This window comes from Pterocles gutturalis, unplaced genomic scaffold (genome assembly GCF_000699245.1).
Source record: "Pterocles gutturalis isolate BGI_N339 unplaced genomic scaffold, ASM69924v1 scaffold11759, whole genome shotgun sequence".
Taxonomy (NCBI): Eukaryota; Metazoa; Chordata; class Aves; order Pterocliformes; family Pteroclidae; genus Pterocles; species Pterocles gutturalis.
In genome coordinates this window covers 111,044-126,741 of record NW_010135848.1, presented here as the reverse complement: position 1 = coordinate 126,741, position 15,698 = coordinate 111,044, and the positions used below count along the sequence as shown (strand labels likewise).

Below are 15,698 nucleotides of genomic sequence, written 5' to 3'. Positions count from 1 at the left end.
CAGGGAGCTGCCTGCGAGCCAGCCTGGATCCCTCAGCGTGCCTGGTTCATGGCCCCCTCCCTGACCCTGGAGCACCTGGCAGGGAGCAGGCAGGCAGCTCTGCAAAAACTGGAGCAGGTCTGACTGTGCCAATGTCGCTGACTTGATGCTGGTCATGCCAGATGCAGGTCGTCTGGACATCGTCACTCTGATCCTGCTGTGTGAGCTCTCCTGTTACTGCATATAATGGAAAATGGGTTGTGCTGGTTCATTGGCATCACCCTAAAAAAACAGGGATGCTTCACTGTTCTGAGATTACTTCTGTCATACGCTCAATAACAGTATTGTCTAAATTAATTCAGTGGGAGCAACAATGCTTTTTCCAACACTTTGTTTTTTCTTAACTTACAGGTTTTCCGAAAAAAGGCAGTGGAGCTTGGAGAGAAATTGCTACCTGCTTTCAACACTCCTACAGGGATACCTTGGGCATTGCTTAATATCAAGAGGTAAAACAACTGCTTTTTGATGTCTAGAGCATATAAAAAAGTTATGTTGAAGCCATCTTTACCTCAGAACTGTTAGAATTGCTGCACAGTTTTTGTCTTTCCAGATAGGTAAAAGCTGATGTAAGAGCCTTGGTTCTACGTTTAAATTGGGAAACTTAAGTAGATATATATTGTATGCACAAGAATGCATATAGAAATACATTTACTCATCTCAGAACTGTCTGTTTTTTTGTCAGTTAGTATGCTGCTCATCACTTTTCCTGAAATCCTTCATTGCTATTGGTGTTGTTATAGGTAGGGTAAGAGCAAAAGGGCATATGTTACTGTGAAAATATAAGATTTACAGCTGCTTTGTACTCTTCGTTTTACCTGTTCTCAAATGTAGTATTGTGTCCTTCCTTATCAAGAAACAAGAGTAATACCTGCTACAAGTGACTTGCTGTTTTGCACCCACTTCTGAGGGGTGGTTTCGCTTTGACCAGCTGTGGTTTGAAGGCAGCTGTGTGTTTGCTGTGGGAGATGCACGTGCTCCTGAAGTCATTCTCCAGTATCTGACTCCAGACAGATGTCAGCAATTCCTTGGTCCATCTCAGGACTGCTAGCGGTTATACTGTGCTGGTAAAGAAAATGTTTTCTTTGCACTGCCTGGGGAAGAATATTGAAAGTTACACCTGTGGGGTATATTTGTGTATTCGTAAGGACACATCAGCTTCCTTCATACTGCAAATAAACCCCGGCACCACCCATCACAAGAGAGAGAATCAAGAAGAATTTCACATGTGCGTGTGTTGGTGTCCTGTTGTGGTTTTTTTGCATGATTCCCACCTTGACAGTCAGCATCTTCCATTGTTCTTGCTTGATCTGTATTTATGGGTGCACCTTTTCCCCAGAGTGGGGAACAGCGGTGTGCTTGCTTGGTTGGCTGTGTTTGCTTCAGGCTTCCCAGGAAACTGCTCAGAGCAAGTCCTACAGAAACCCCTGGTATGTCAGTTCAGACAGGCTTGTCTTCCGCCTTCCTTTCAAACAGAAGTGAGGTGGGAGGAAAAAAGCACATCTGTGTGTAGGAGCAGGAGGGAGTTACTGCCTCCTGAGCTTTCTCATTGTTGAAGGAGCTGATTAACTGCTGCCCAGTAATGATCCTTGGACTTTGACTGGTTGCTTACATGTATGCTAATGATTTCTTCTCAACAGACTTTAATGAGTTCTGCACAAGTTCAGTAGCGCATCGGCTTGAGGTTTGTTGATTATTTGTTTTTTAAACTGTTACAAAAACTTCTGAGTGTGACCTTAGCATACGTTTGTAATTCCAACATAGCAGTAGCTTATTCTACATAGTAGATGCAAACATATTTAAGGTATTTAGGCTAAAAACTTGTCTTATATGTAGCTCTCATCTAGATCACTGCTTGCCTACTAAATATATCAATGGTTTTTGCAAATAGGTCAAATTCTGTGCTCAGTCTTTAGGCTTTTGTTCCTAGCTTCTCACAACTGCTGTGGTGCAGTATAAATGTCAGCCACAGACACTACAAGGTGGTGATGCAAAAGGGATTCATTTCTTATCTGGCACCAAAGTGGAAGTGGATCTCCACATAGATAACTTATTTTGCTCTGTCAGAAAAAGTTACATTAAAGGCTGAGTTCTTGGTTATTCATTCTGAATCCTTGCACATCTGTCTAGATTTGACCTTCAATAGTTGACTCTTCCGTAATACTGTGCATAAACAAATACACCGTCATCCAGGCTTAGGAAATGCTAAGCCACTGAAGCCTGCATATATTACAGATCTAATATGCCTCATTTCTGATTAGTATTTTGTTTTATTTTGATTTATGCTTCAAACTGGGGAACACTCACAATAGATTGTGGATGTCAGTGGTTATTTTTAAATTACTATTTTTGGATTAACAGATCAGCTGGATATTTGTTTCACTATGCAAATGTTCTTCACAAAATAGTTTGTTTTCTCTGATCATCCTGTATCATCATAGCCAGACTTGCTCTGTCCTCGAGTGCATCTGTGTGTAAACAGATATATGTGCTTTTGTTACACACCTTACATACCAAAGGCATCCACCTGGAGTCTTGAACTCTTTCTCTTCTCCATTGTTTTTCTTCATCCTGCTTCTTTCCCCACAACTTAATGACCATGGGACGCTTACTGTCTTATTTGTGGAACCTTAATTATCAAATATATTAAAAAGTTCACTGTAGTTTTCTTTAGCTAAAATTATTTTCCAATTCTTGAGTGTGTCTGTTTGTAGAATTTCCTTTTTTCTCTGAAGTATGTTTTAATTAATTAGATTGGCAGTTTGTACTGTGATTTCCTTTTCTTTCTTTAAAAATATTTCAGTTGCATTTCCGTATTTCTGGTGTTCTTGGTATTGCGCTGTATCGTCAGTTCATCTTCTGCATCTGTTTTTCACTTCTGCTTGTACTGACAAATTTGAAGTTCCTTTTAGAGCTCACTTTCTTGTTTGAGTAACCAGTCTTGTTACTGACTGAAAACACTGGTACAAAGAGAGTCTGAAGAGGAAAAATGTGTATAAAGCAGTGGTAGCTTGACAGACAGGTTTGAGTGTTCTTTTGGGGGTAAGGAGCACCAGCTGGCAAAGCCACTTCATTGTTTATTTCTTCACCTATGTACTTATTTATTTTCCTCCCTCACCCACATCCTTTGTTTAGCTATTTAATCTTCAATACTTCTAAAACAGCAACTGTAACAGCTTCTTAAAATACCGCTAGTTCATGATCCTTTATTTTTCGTCTCAGTGAGCCGTGTCAATCTGGCTTCTTCATGATAAAATTTTCATTTCCCTTTCTCTCTAGAAACTTCAAGTAATTTATGACTCTCAATTGCTTCACTTACATATTTCTGAAATATGCCTGTCAGATTTATAGAAGTAAAATAGGAAATTATAACTCTTAGTGAATTAAGTAATCTTAACAAATATGCAGTTTGCATCATGTTTGCAGGATCAAGTAACCTTTTTTCTGTGTCTATTTATTTTTACCCGTGTAACTATAAAAAAGGAAGCTGTACAGGTCTTGTGTTTATGGGATGATGCTCAGCTGTGAAATACAGAGAAGAACCCAGATAGTTGTTAGTCTGTTGGATCAATCAGGAATAAACTTCCGAGTATAAGATCCTGTACAATATTTTTTCTCTTTTGGATTAAAATTGTCTCTTTATGTCAGTTTTTTCCCCCTTTGAAGCAGACCTGTGTTGTCTTGTGGTCCCTATTAGTTCCAGTGAGACCACATTACTACTTTCTAATGAGCAGCTCAGAAGCATTCTTATATGAAAGAATATATTTTGCATAAAATGTTTGCTCTCTAGATGTTGACCAGTTGAATAGTTGTTTTAAGGTTAGTTATTATCCCTTGTGTGCTACTAGGTAGCAATAGTGTTAGACATTAAGGTGCCTTGCTTTTTGTGAAGAATCAATGCATATATAACCTTTAAATGCACCCACTCCTGTATTTCAGAGCACTGGCGGTGTTTTAGTTTGCGGGCATTTAAAGGAGCTTATCTGTCAGCACCTTCTGCCTAGGAGGAAATGTGGCTGATAAACCAGCCTCTGAGGTATGAAATGTTGATCTTGAGACAACAGAACTTGCTTGAAGATATTCTAAAGTTTCAAAGTAACTCCCCATTTCAGAACACGTTTAAGGTCTTATGTGCCGAAATCACTGGAGCAATAGTGATTTAGGCACATAAGCAATAGTCCTACCTCGTTACTAGACCTCTAGTATTCTTAAGAAAAAATGTAGATTTTAGTGTATAACAGAACGGTTCTCTTTGAGTTTTGGGACTTCTTCGAATACATAATCAATGCACTTAAGAGTATATTCCTTTATCGTTTGTAAAAGAATCTTGATGCATTGGGAAAGTTTGAAAATATGAAAAAGAAAAGATACAAACATGTAAATTCAGTAAACCTTTTTGGACAGTTTAATTCCCCTGCTTACACTATCAGAAATGCCTGAAATATGAATGTTGCATGATTTTGCAAAATTTTCCTAAACATCAAATTGTCTGTATGATATGATTTTCTTTAACAGAATTAGTGATTCATGCTTTTACTTGTCCTAGTGACTCAACAAGCACTCTCTGCAGAGATTCAGTCAGAACAGATAATTTAAATTTTCTGGTTTGCACTATTGATTCAAGTGTCTAAATTAAATTTTAAAAAATCTACAGAGTTAAATAAAGCTTATTCTTCAAATCTGACTATCTTTGGCAAAATAAACCTGTTTTTTAAAGGGGTGTAAAGAGGAATGACTTACATTGTCTGCACAGTTTATCATTGTAGGACGATGCAGAAGTTGTGTTTAGATGGAGTCTTTAATTTTATCCCTTCTGTCTAACTTGGGTGTAATTTTAGAGGAAGGAATCAAAACTACCTTAGAAGAAAAAGCAAAAAGTAGTCTAATTTATATGCTTAGAAAAGGTTTTGTCTGTGTGGTTTTGGCAAATGCTTCACTGATGTCATAAATTAAAGTAGTAATAGTAACAAAAAGGATTTGGATATTGAGTTAAACACAGATTTCCCCTGTAGCAAAACAGACCAATTGAAAGCAGACTGTCCTTCAGGTGTTTGGATCACAGCGTGGATTTGTATTAGCACTGGATGCAAAGAGGTAAATCCTAGCTGAACTTTACCTATCTAAAAATTATTTGGTGTTAAACGTATGTTTTGGGATAGAATTATTTGCCTTCTGGAGATACTGATCTCTTTCCATTGACTAAAGAAGACCTTAGGCAAATTGAAAGAACTAACTTTTTGAATTGAGGAAATGAATTCCATCCTAACTTATAAGTAACCAGTAACAAGGATGGTTTCAGCAAAGGGCACATCTTTCCAGAACTGCCATTTTGGGTGCTGGTTAACCCCTGGATTCGTTGCATGATTCATGAATAACTTTACATTTATTTAGTCAGTACTGAATGCAAAATAAACTTGAAAAACAGTTTAGTGTTTGGGGCACGTTGATATTAACATTATAGGCTGTCCAATTAGCAATTTAATTGTTTTAGAACATCACAGTAAGCAAAATGCTTGCCATGCCTTTGCCTTATTTGAAATGAGTAACCTGTTCTGTATTGCATGTCTAGTGCTTTATATTCAACAAGAATCAAATGAACTGTAAAATTATATTTCATTTAAGAAGAACAAACATCTTTCCTTTTTTCCTATGACTTTCTGTAAATAATTCTTCCATGGTCACACATAAAATTTAAAAAATTGGTCTGAGACTGTTATTAAAATTAAGATTTTCTGATTGTAGGTGTCAGTACACATCAGTGCAGTTTTCAGGACAGATACTTTTGACATGTGGTGGTGTCTTATTTGCTGTTGAGCAATGCAAAAAATCTCATTATAAAAATATCAGAAAAATTCCATGAGACAGTTCAAGAAACATATCTGTTTGGCCAGGAAAAAAAAAAAAAGAACCAAGAAAAATATTATTTTGGTGATAGCCCATTATGTTAAGCTGTATTATTCAAACAGCAGCTTCAATTCAGTATTGCAATGCTGAATTTGTGTGGGAGGCTAGCTTCTGGCAATAACAGAGGAAGGACTTGAGACCTATTATTTCTACTACAAAATATCTTTCTCAGTTCAAGTGCTTTCTTTATAGCCAAAAGAAAGAGATTCTGGTCACACATTCTAAGTTTAAACACTAACTTCCCCCCCCCAGTTTTTAAGTGCACTGTAATATGAGTATAAATATTTACAAGTTCACTATTATCATACTACTTGTTTGTCTAAAGCCCTATAGGAATATTAGTAATGTGATTCCTCAATATAAAATATATGACTGCAAACAGTTTCTAGAACTTTGTGGTGATAACAATAGGTAGTGTTCTTTTATAAAATAAAACAAAACTTGTGCCGGAGAGTCCCACAGAAGCCAGTTGGTTACAGGCGGGTCTTGGTCTTCACTTCATGGGGTTTTACCCCCATCCACAGCAAACACTTTCTTCAGGATATCAAAACCTCCTGATCACAAATTTTTGTCTTGATGGCATAAAAATAATGGGAAATGGCTTTTTTGTGTGAATGATAATTATGAAGAAGATATGAAAATTTTCTGTGGTGGAAAGCAGGTTGGGGGGACTTGAGTTAGGATAATCAGGTTGCACTATGCTGTGTTTTGCCCCAGAAGAGATCAGGAGTAGGAAGTTCACCCCGGTCACCTATGGCATGTACCAACAGGTGTCATGTACCAACCAGGTACTTCAAATTTTCTAATCTGGTTCTAAATTAACAAGGCCCTCACTGAAATGCAGTGACGTTCATTTCCCCCTCTACTCTGCTCTCGTAAGACTCCACCTGGAGTACTGTGTTCAGATGTGGGGCCCCCAACATAAACAAGACCTGGACCTGTTGGAGAGAGTCCAGAGGAGAGCCACGAAACTGGTCAGAGGGCTGGAGCACCTCCCCTATGAGGAGAGGCTGAGAGAATTGGGGTTGTTCAGCCTGGAGAAAAGAAGTCTCCGAGGAGACTCAATAGCAGCCTTCCAGTACCTGAAGGGGGCTACAGGAGAGATGGGGAGGCGCTCTTTATCAGGGATTGTAGTGAGAGGACAAGGGGTAATGGGTATAAGCAGAAAGAGAGCAAATTTAGACTAGACAGTAGGAAGAAATTTTTCACTGTGAGGGTGGTGAGGCACTGGAACGGGTTGCCCAGGGAAGCTGTGGATGCCCCATCCCTGGAGGTGTTCAAGGGCAGGCTGGATGAGGCTTTGAGCAACCTGGGCTAGTGGAGGGTGTCCCTGCCTGTGGCAGGGGGTTTGGAACTTGATGATCTTTAAGGTCCCTTCCAACCCAAACCGTTCTTTGATTCTATGATTCTAGGATATGGAGTGGATAGTGACGAGCATGGGAAAGTTGCATCAGATCCTCAGTTTGCTTCCTGATAGTTAAAACTGTTCTTGCTCCCCAAATAAATCTTCCTGCAAGATTTTGAAATTGCATTTATTGAAAATAGGATTTTATAAATTAGTGTATAGATTTTGGTGTTGCTTGTGCTCTTGCTTTCTCTAGGTAACTGCTGCTGTCACCTTGATACTGGGAGATAATTAGGAGTTATTTGTGTGATGTACTTTCCCCCTGCCTAGGAGACGCAAGGGAACCCTTAGTGTTGAGTTGCCAAATATATCTGAGAGTTGGAGCTGTACATGAAGATGCACAGGATGAGGCTTAGTACAAGATGAGACACATTTGTACGTTTTACCAGCACAGCAGGAACTAGCTCCCATTAGATCCATTAGGGAGCCAGCCACTACAGTGTAGCTTGAGGAGCGGTTGTCCTGCCCTGAAATAAATGCCCAGTGCCTGGCATGCTGAGCTGCCCTTCCTTGACCATATTGACTGTGCTGGGAACTCCGTCACCTCAGTGTAGGCACATTAATCTTTGCACTGGTTAGAGATCATTTCCCTTTCAATTGCTCGTATCATGTATGTCCTAATTTTCATTTGTGTCCAGTAAATGATAATTTTATAATAGACAAAATGTGACTGTTGGAAGAAGCTTCCTTCAGAGGAAAGGGAACCAATTTGTACAGACTTCAGGTTTAATTAAATAAATAAAATGAGCACAAGCACTTTTCAGTCACTTCCACAACAATGCAAGTCACCTCAGGGAAACAGGTCGTCTGAAAATGACAGTTTTGTTAGAATTGTCAGTTAGAAAATTCTTAGGTGAAACAAATTATAAAAACACAAGTTATTTGCTTTGTGTATTTGATACAATGTATGTACATTTGTGGTATTCCTGCAAAATACTATGCTCCTTTCTCATTAGAGAACTCTTTATGATGAGAAGGGGTGAGGAGGCTTTTACGAAGTGTTTTGCTTACCTGGCTAAATTCTCAGATTGAGCGGGTCATTCTTAAAAAAAATAATTTCAAAATGGAAAGGTTTGGGGTTTGGGGTTCTTTCCCCTAATTTGGTTTAAGCATCTTTATGATGTGGTGGATAACAAGGGTTGAGATCTACCAAGCACTATACTTTGACTGTCTGACTAAACTGTTGGCATGAGGGTATGATACCTGTCCACCGTTACAAGACTGGGGAACAAGGTTTTTCCCTAGCATCAAAAGTAAGGACTCTTTTAGGTTCTAAAATAAGCACCAGTTTAAATAGGTGTGTAATGTTTGTAGTTAATCTATGTTCTTACTGTCCTAAAATAATGTGTGAAGAGTTGCTAAATGCTTTTTTTCAGAAATCATTACTGAGAACAGATTCTGCTGTCATCTTCACAGAAGACTCTTTTTTTTCACTAAAAAACATAATTCCCTTCAATATTTCTCAAAGTACATCTTTAATTACAGATATACACACAGAAATATGTGTGTATGTATATTGGTAAATCTTTATATATCATTATATGGTTTCTCATTACTGCTGATATGAGACGATCTCTCCTTAACCTCTTCCAAACAAAAACCTCCCAGCTGGACAGATGAAACCCTACCTGTAACTGAAGCAGTTGTGATAAGTCAAGTGTATCACAAATAACTGTTTCACTTATCTGAATTTTAACTTCTCTTTACGTTACTTCATAATCCTGTTAATACTCTGAAACTTGAATTTTGTGGTTTTCAGTTTCATTATACCAGTGCTGACAGGTGGTTTTTATGACATTTTTGTAAGAATGTTTAATTTTAAGCTAACTAGTCATAACTGCCTATGACATCTTTTGTTCTTCTGAAATTCATGGCATATCCCTTTTCAGGGATACGTCAGATACTCTTTCAGTGCAGTTTTAAATTTAATCTTTTAGATTGACCTTAAAATAACAAAATCAGCATAGAATAAGTTATCTTTTTTTCCTAGAAATCAATCCATTATATCAGAATAGTAAGAACATTCATACAGATTGTGTTTTAGTTATGTTTAGCACTTGATGAGATTTGCCGAGTATCCTTTCTTTTCAGGGATCTTAAAATGATGGAAGGATTATTGTCTTCCTTGCTTGCATAATTGCTGATCATTAGTTGAATTTTCTCAGGTTTGTGACTGGCTCCAAACACCCAGCTGAATACAGAACACATCCTTGTTTTTAAACAATAATCTCAGCATTAAATACAGATACCTTTAGCGCTGTACCTGTTACTTTATCTCAGTGTTAGTCAGTGTAATAGCCAGGGGTTTGGTTGGAAAACAGCTACGTTGTTTCTCGTGGTGTCTCTTCAGCATCCAGACCTTAATTTAATTCTTAATCTAAGTTGCAACTTTTTATTTCAAGCTTCTGAGATCATCCAGTGCCTTTCAGTTGTATGTTTTCTGTAAATCAAGAACTATTGCAATGTCTTTGATCCTGTTCTAATTTGTGTATTTTCTAACTCTGCTCTTCCTCTGCCATGCTTGTTGCCCTCTTGTAATCTGTTTTTGAGGAAAAGCACACCAGTGGTGATTTTCAGCTCTGATGGTAGTTTTTTTCTACTGAACTGTGATTCTGCCCTTGCCCCCACATCTTCCGTGAGAGGCACCTGAATCCTGGATGCATCATCTTTTCCAGATCTGTGGGTTGCTTCTCTTGAGTCTTTTTTCTGAGGTTTCAGCTTCATAACTTGTGAAAATTAATGTATTGGAACTGTATTGGGTATTGTCCCACATATGTCTTCTGAGACTTATGGGCTGACTGTTTTGCAGTACCTCCCTGCCTCTCTTCCTCCCTCCCTCCCTCATGTTTTGGAGGTTGTCTGGTTGATCTGCCTTTCTGCAGTACCCAAAATGGGACGTATACTAGATCTGCTACCTTAAGGTAAGATGCTTTATGGAAGAGTTGATCCATGAAGCCAGCTTCTCCTAGTGTATTATCATGTAACACACTGTTCCTTAAGGTCTTGAATATATTTAAGTACTTGAATATTCTGGAAGGAGTGATAATCAAGGTATTCTTAGACATATTTTGGTACACATTCAGGAGTGGGGTCTGTGCATATATCTATACACACATAGATGTTTTACATGTATGTACATACATACAATATATTTATAACATTTAGCAGTGTAAGGCAAATTGGGCTGCTTTAGGGAAGTTTGGGAGAAAGGGTAAATTAAAAAAAAAAGTTGTGTTTGGCTTTGCTGCTGCATGCTATATGTTCTTTAAATATCGCTCTTCTTATCTGCAGTTTCTCTCAAATACAGAATTACTTGGTTTTTAACCATCCCCTGAAAAACTTTAGAACTGTTAAAAAAGACCAAAAACCAAAAGTTGAACAAACAAAAAAAACCCCACAAAACAAGACAAAAAAACCCCCCATAAGCTCAAAACGTTTTCAGCCTTCATTTGCTGTTGAATATTCAGTCTTCCCTTTCTGACACCTAAACTGACCACTTGAAGACTTCTATTAGACCAGAATAAAATAGGTTATCACTCTTTGGAAGCCGTAATGTCATAATTCTCATATTTCTACACTCGTTCTTATCTCTTACAAAGGAGAGGAAGCAAGGAGAGAAAAGAAATAATTTTTAAGCAGCAATGAGGCTGGAAAAATAAAACATCTTTCAGGCATAAATGGAAAATCAAAAAAGGTGCATTGATTTTCCTTCATTCTCCTCTCCTCACGTGAGAACCCTTGAATAATCCTTTGCATCTTATAAAAATGCATTTTGATACTGCTTGAATGCTGCATTAATTTTGCAGTTTTTATAACTGAGCATTCTTGATCAGAACCGATGAACTTCAGTCTGTATTTCTATTAAAAAGTTGTTTTCCTTTACTAGTTCTTAAAATTTCTTGCAATTTGTGCTCTGTGAAGGCCAGACGCTTTTAATGGTTTCTAATGACAAAGCTGATGAAGAAATTTTAAGTGTTTCAGCAGTGAAGTCTTTAAATAATGCAACTACAACTAAAACCTCTCTTCTAGTTGAAAATATGTTGAAATATCCACTTCTGAATTTTGTCATTAAGAAGAGTCTTTGAAAATTCATTTTTAAGCTTATGTAGTTTTTCTTCTAACTATACTAAGTGAAATTATAATTTGGAATTTATTTGCCATGTTACAACACTTCATTAAAATGTCAAAAGATACAGTTTCTAGGCAGGGTATTACACCAAGAACTATGCATGCGGTGCTTTTCGCATATGGAAATAGCTACAGCAGTTCTGTACTACAGCGTGAATTAACAAAGATTGATTGCAATCTGTTTTTATTAACTGAAGGAAGAAAAGCAGTATAGTGATATTAAGAAAATTAATTATAACTTTCTAATCTGGTAATTAATGTGCAGTTGGGCATGAGTGCAGTTAGTGCAATTCAGTAATTTGGCAGTCTTGACAAATTAACATCATCTGTTTTAAAGTAGACAACTGTTCTTTAATCTTTGCTCAAATTTTTATAATCTTTTCCATTTCAGAGTGGTTTTAACAATTTAGTTGTTAGATATATGGCCCTTTACTATGATAAAGTGAACTGAAGTTCAATTGTATCTTTCAGGACTGAAGTTCAGTTGTATTTTTCAGAACTCTCTTTTTTTCTTTTCCAGTGTTGTACTGAAGTTTCTTATGAAGCAGTTGTATGAAACAGTGATTACTGGTAATTGACCTGCATATGTTGAATAATATTAAAATGCCACTGAGAATTTAATGTACCCTGTAAATTGAGATGCTTCCAATTAAATAGACTTCTTAGGATAATCACTTTCAAAACTAATCAAGTAATATAACGGTGTTACTAAAACTCTTATTGACTTAATTGTGACAAATTAATAAACCTAACCAATGCAATTACTGTAATGGTCATATCAGTTTGCATTTTTCATAACCTATCCATAAATGTTTTTCAGAAACACAAAGGGAAAATAGAAATTACCTAGGTGTATTGAATTAGCATGACAAGGTGACTTGAGTGGGGGGGTGTTTGTGCCCTTCTTGCCTTCTTTATGAGGTGTGAAGGTTATTGTGGATCACCCCATGCTGAGTGCATCTCATCTGTTGGGAAATCAAATGCTCTGAACAAAAATTAGAACTAGGATCCTAGCAGTGGAGTTGATAGAGCAAGTGCTCTTAAGCAGTCTGACTGGTTTTTAAATTTTTATCCAATTTGATACCCTAAAATACACTGGTGAGCAAAGTATTGTAATCTTGTCAAAAAGGTTTATCTTCAGTATTATTTTTAACAGTTGAAGGGGAAAAAGCACAGATCAGACTCTGAAAACTGTCAAAAACTATTCAGTATCCTTACGTTGTCAGTGAACAGATAGTTAAAAACCTTCTTTGTTTACATAAGACTTTTGGGGGGTTTGCTTGTCTTGTTTTAGGGTTGTTGTTGTTGTTGAAGTGTACATTAGGAATGCATTAGAGAAGGTGTTCAGGGAGACCAAAAGCCAGGAGTTTTCAGCCCAGTGAATCTGTCTTTTTGGTTGTTTTGTGATACAATTTTAACAGGAAGAAAAGACAGATAGCCTTTGCCAGACCAGCTTCTTGCCTAGTACTTAAGACATTCTCCAGGAATGTAGCACAGGCAGCTGGAGGAGAATTGAACCGAGGTCTTTCATTTTAACTTAACAGGGCCTGTAGCAATAGGACAAGAGGTAATGGTTTTAAACTAAAACAGAAGAGGATTAGACTAGATACAAGGAAGAAATATTTTACGCTTAGGGTGGTGAAGCACTGGAACAGGGAGGTGATAGATGCCCTGTCCCTGGAAGCATTCAAGGTCAGGTTGGATGGGGCTCTGGGCAACGTGATCTAGTGGAAGATGTCCCTGCTTACTGCCGGGGGGTTGGGCTAGGTGACCTTCATGGTCCCTTCCAACTCAAACTGTTCTATGATTTCTTGGACATGTGCTTTAGCTCCCCAGGTTATTGCTTCCTTTGAAAGGAAGCGTTAGCTATAGAGTTTAAATCACTCTGCTCTTACTGGTAGGTGGATGGGTGGGTATGTTGTGGCTTAAGGGCTTGTGAATAATTAAGATCAATGAATCAATGTGGATGTCTTCATTAGCAGGTTAGTTCAGCCTAGGAGTGAGCTTCTGAAGTGTTTCTCGCAGTCTTCCCCACTTCCTGTGCCATGGTTTATGGTTAAACATGGAAGTGCTTAAAAGTGGATATTTGCTTGGTACCTTTGATCTACTTGTTCTCAGGACAGGTGGGGATCACAAACCTGGTCTTAGATACCTAAAATAAAGCAAAGCCTTCTACGTCTTTCATTTCATCCAGCTCAAGCTAAGCAGAGAGCCAGCCAAATCAAAGATTTTAAGCAGAAATGAAAAGATTTTGTTATTCCATAATGACAATAAAATTTATAAGGGATTGGGGAAGGAAAGGGAGTTACTGAGGCTCTAATTGAATTAGTTTGATCACACTGTAACTTTCAGTTAAATCAGATATACTTTCATTATGTGCTTTCATGTACTACCAGATATTATAACTGACAAAGAGCACCCATTACGGAATTAGTTTGTAGCTACGTAGGACAAAATATAATCCTAAAAGATATCCAATGTTATAATTCATTCAGCTGTGCTGACAAAATGCATGGTTGCAGAACTGACATGGGTAGTGAAGTCCAAGAAATCCTCCTGAAGGAAATTCAGTCATAGATAAGAATGCCTCAAGGCTTTTTGTAGATATCTGTGATTTTTCCTCATAGTATCAAAAGGTATGGAATGCCCACCACAACACTTCAATCTTTCTGTCCAGTTTTGATATACATGTTGGTTTAAATGGCTTTTGTTTCCTTTTTTTTTTTTAAGAAAAAACTTCGAACTTTTTTTCTTTTTAATCTCCTGGTTGCTGATTAGTTGCATGTACATATAACTTTGGAAGCTGATCCTCTGTCGTATCACTGGGTTTCTGCTGTGATGGCCAGCATGTTATTCACATTGAGAAAGAAACTAAAATAAGATGCTGAATTCTTCCATAAGGAGAAATAAGGATTACCAAAGAATCTGTATCTGCTGAGATTATTCTGTATTTTCTCTAAACTGTTTTGCAATGAGTTGTTGCTAAAAATCCTGAAGGCATTCATACTAACTGTATGGCAATAACGTTTAAATGTTATGGCAGGGTGAGCATTTCAAGTGAGTGTGCCCCTTGCTACCAGCACCTGGTGGTGTTAGGGTGATTACTGGGTTCTGTGTAGGCTGAATCTCTGCTTCCTTTTTTCCTAATGTTGCCATATAACCTGGAATGACTATAGTAGAGAGCTAGTGCCAGGTTAGTTGACCTTAAGAATAAGTGATCCAATGAGCAATACTTCCATGATCGTGTTCTGCTCTGACTGACCTTTATCTCCTTAGAAGCTGACTTGTGCAAGGACAGAGAAGAGTAGGAATTTACAAGCATATCTTTGTGATGCAGAAAACAAGCGATCTTACTTTTTACTCCTTAGTCCAGCGGAGTCTTCTTTGTGTTGGGTTAGGTGGATGCATGTAGCCAGTGTCCAAAATACATGGTGCTCTCCCCTGTTCTCGCTGTAATCTCACATTAAAAAGTGAGCAACATTATGTTTACTGCTTTTTCGTGAGCAGACCTTGCTTGCTGTAGTACACTGTAACCTAACTGAGTGGACCTGGCTTAGAGGATATGGTATAACTGAATGTAATTTTTAAAGACTTACCAGAGTAGTCGGTTTTCTCTATATTAAACAATCCGCTGCCCACCAACAAGCAGTAATAAATCCCAGTGGTAAATGCCATAGACACAGGGATGTCACTGTAGGAATCCAGACAGCTGAGGGTAGATTCAAAATGAGACTTGTACAAAGGTGGGGTAGTTTGAGAGCTATTGAGAAGGAAATAAAAAGAGGCTAGTGAGTCAGCTAAGCAGTTTGTTCCAGAAATTTGCCTTAATTGTTTTAAGCTTTACGTTAAAATCACATTTTTGTTATTACAACACTGACACATCTTTACAAGGAAGTTAATAGGAAGGAAAAATCTTTCAGCAAATTAAATGAAAGGCTACTATTTCCAGCTGACATTTGTGAAACTGCTGCTACATACCTTGAAGTAATGTGTGGAGAAATTAATGAGCAAGTATTCATTATAATGGAGCTTTAGTGGTATCCATATCCTATATATCTTGTAACGGTGCTCATGTTGTGTGGTTTCTGTGTAGTATAAAAAAATTGAGTATTAGTCTGTCAAAGGCCCATTAATGTAAATGTCTTAATTCAATACTTAGCCTTGGTGAGGCTCATGTGTTTTAAATACATTACAGCAAATCATGATGGGTGCAGCAAATCTGGCA

General features: G+C 37.7%; 1 protein-coding gene across 1 annotated transcript in view; it reads left to right on the top strand.

Moving 5' to 3' along the window:
* Window positions 1–341: 341 nt before the first annotated feature.
* LOC104468056 (mannosyl-oligosaccharide 1,2-alpha-mannosidase IA-like) overlaps window positions 342–15,698 on the top strand; it is a gene marked incomplete at its 5' end in the record, with an annotated part of 60,486 nt that continues 45,129 nt past the window's right edge. The window contains one exon of the mRNA XM_010082059.1: window positions 342–485. Within this exon, the coding sequence (XP_010080361.1) occupies window positions 342–485 (144 nt within the window). The remainder of the gene's footprint in view (window positions 486–15,698) is intronic.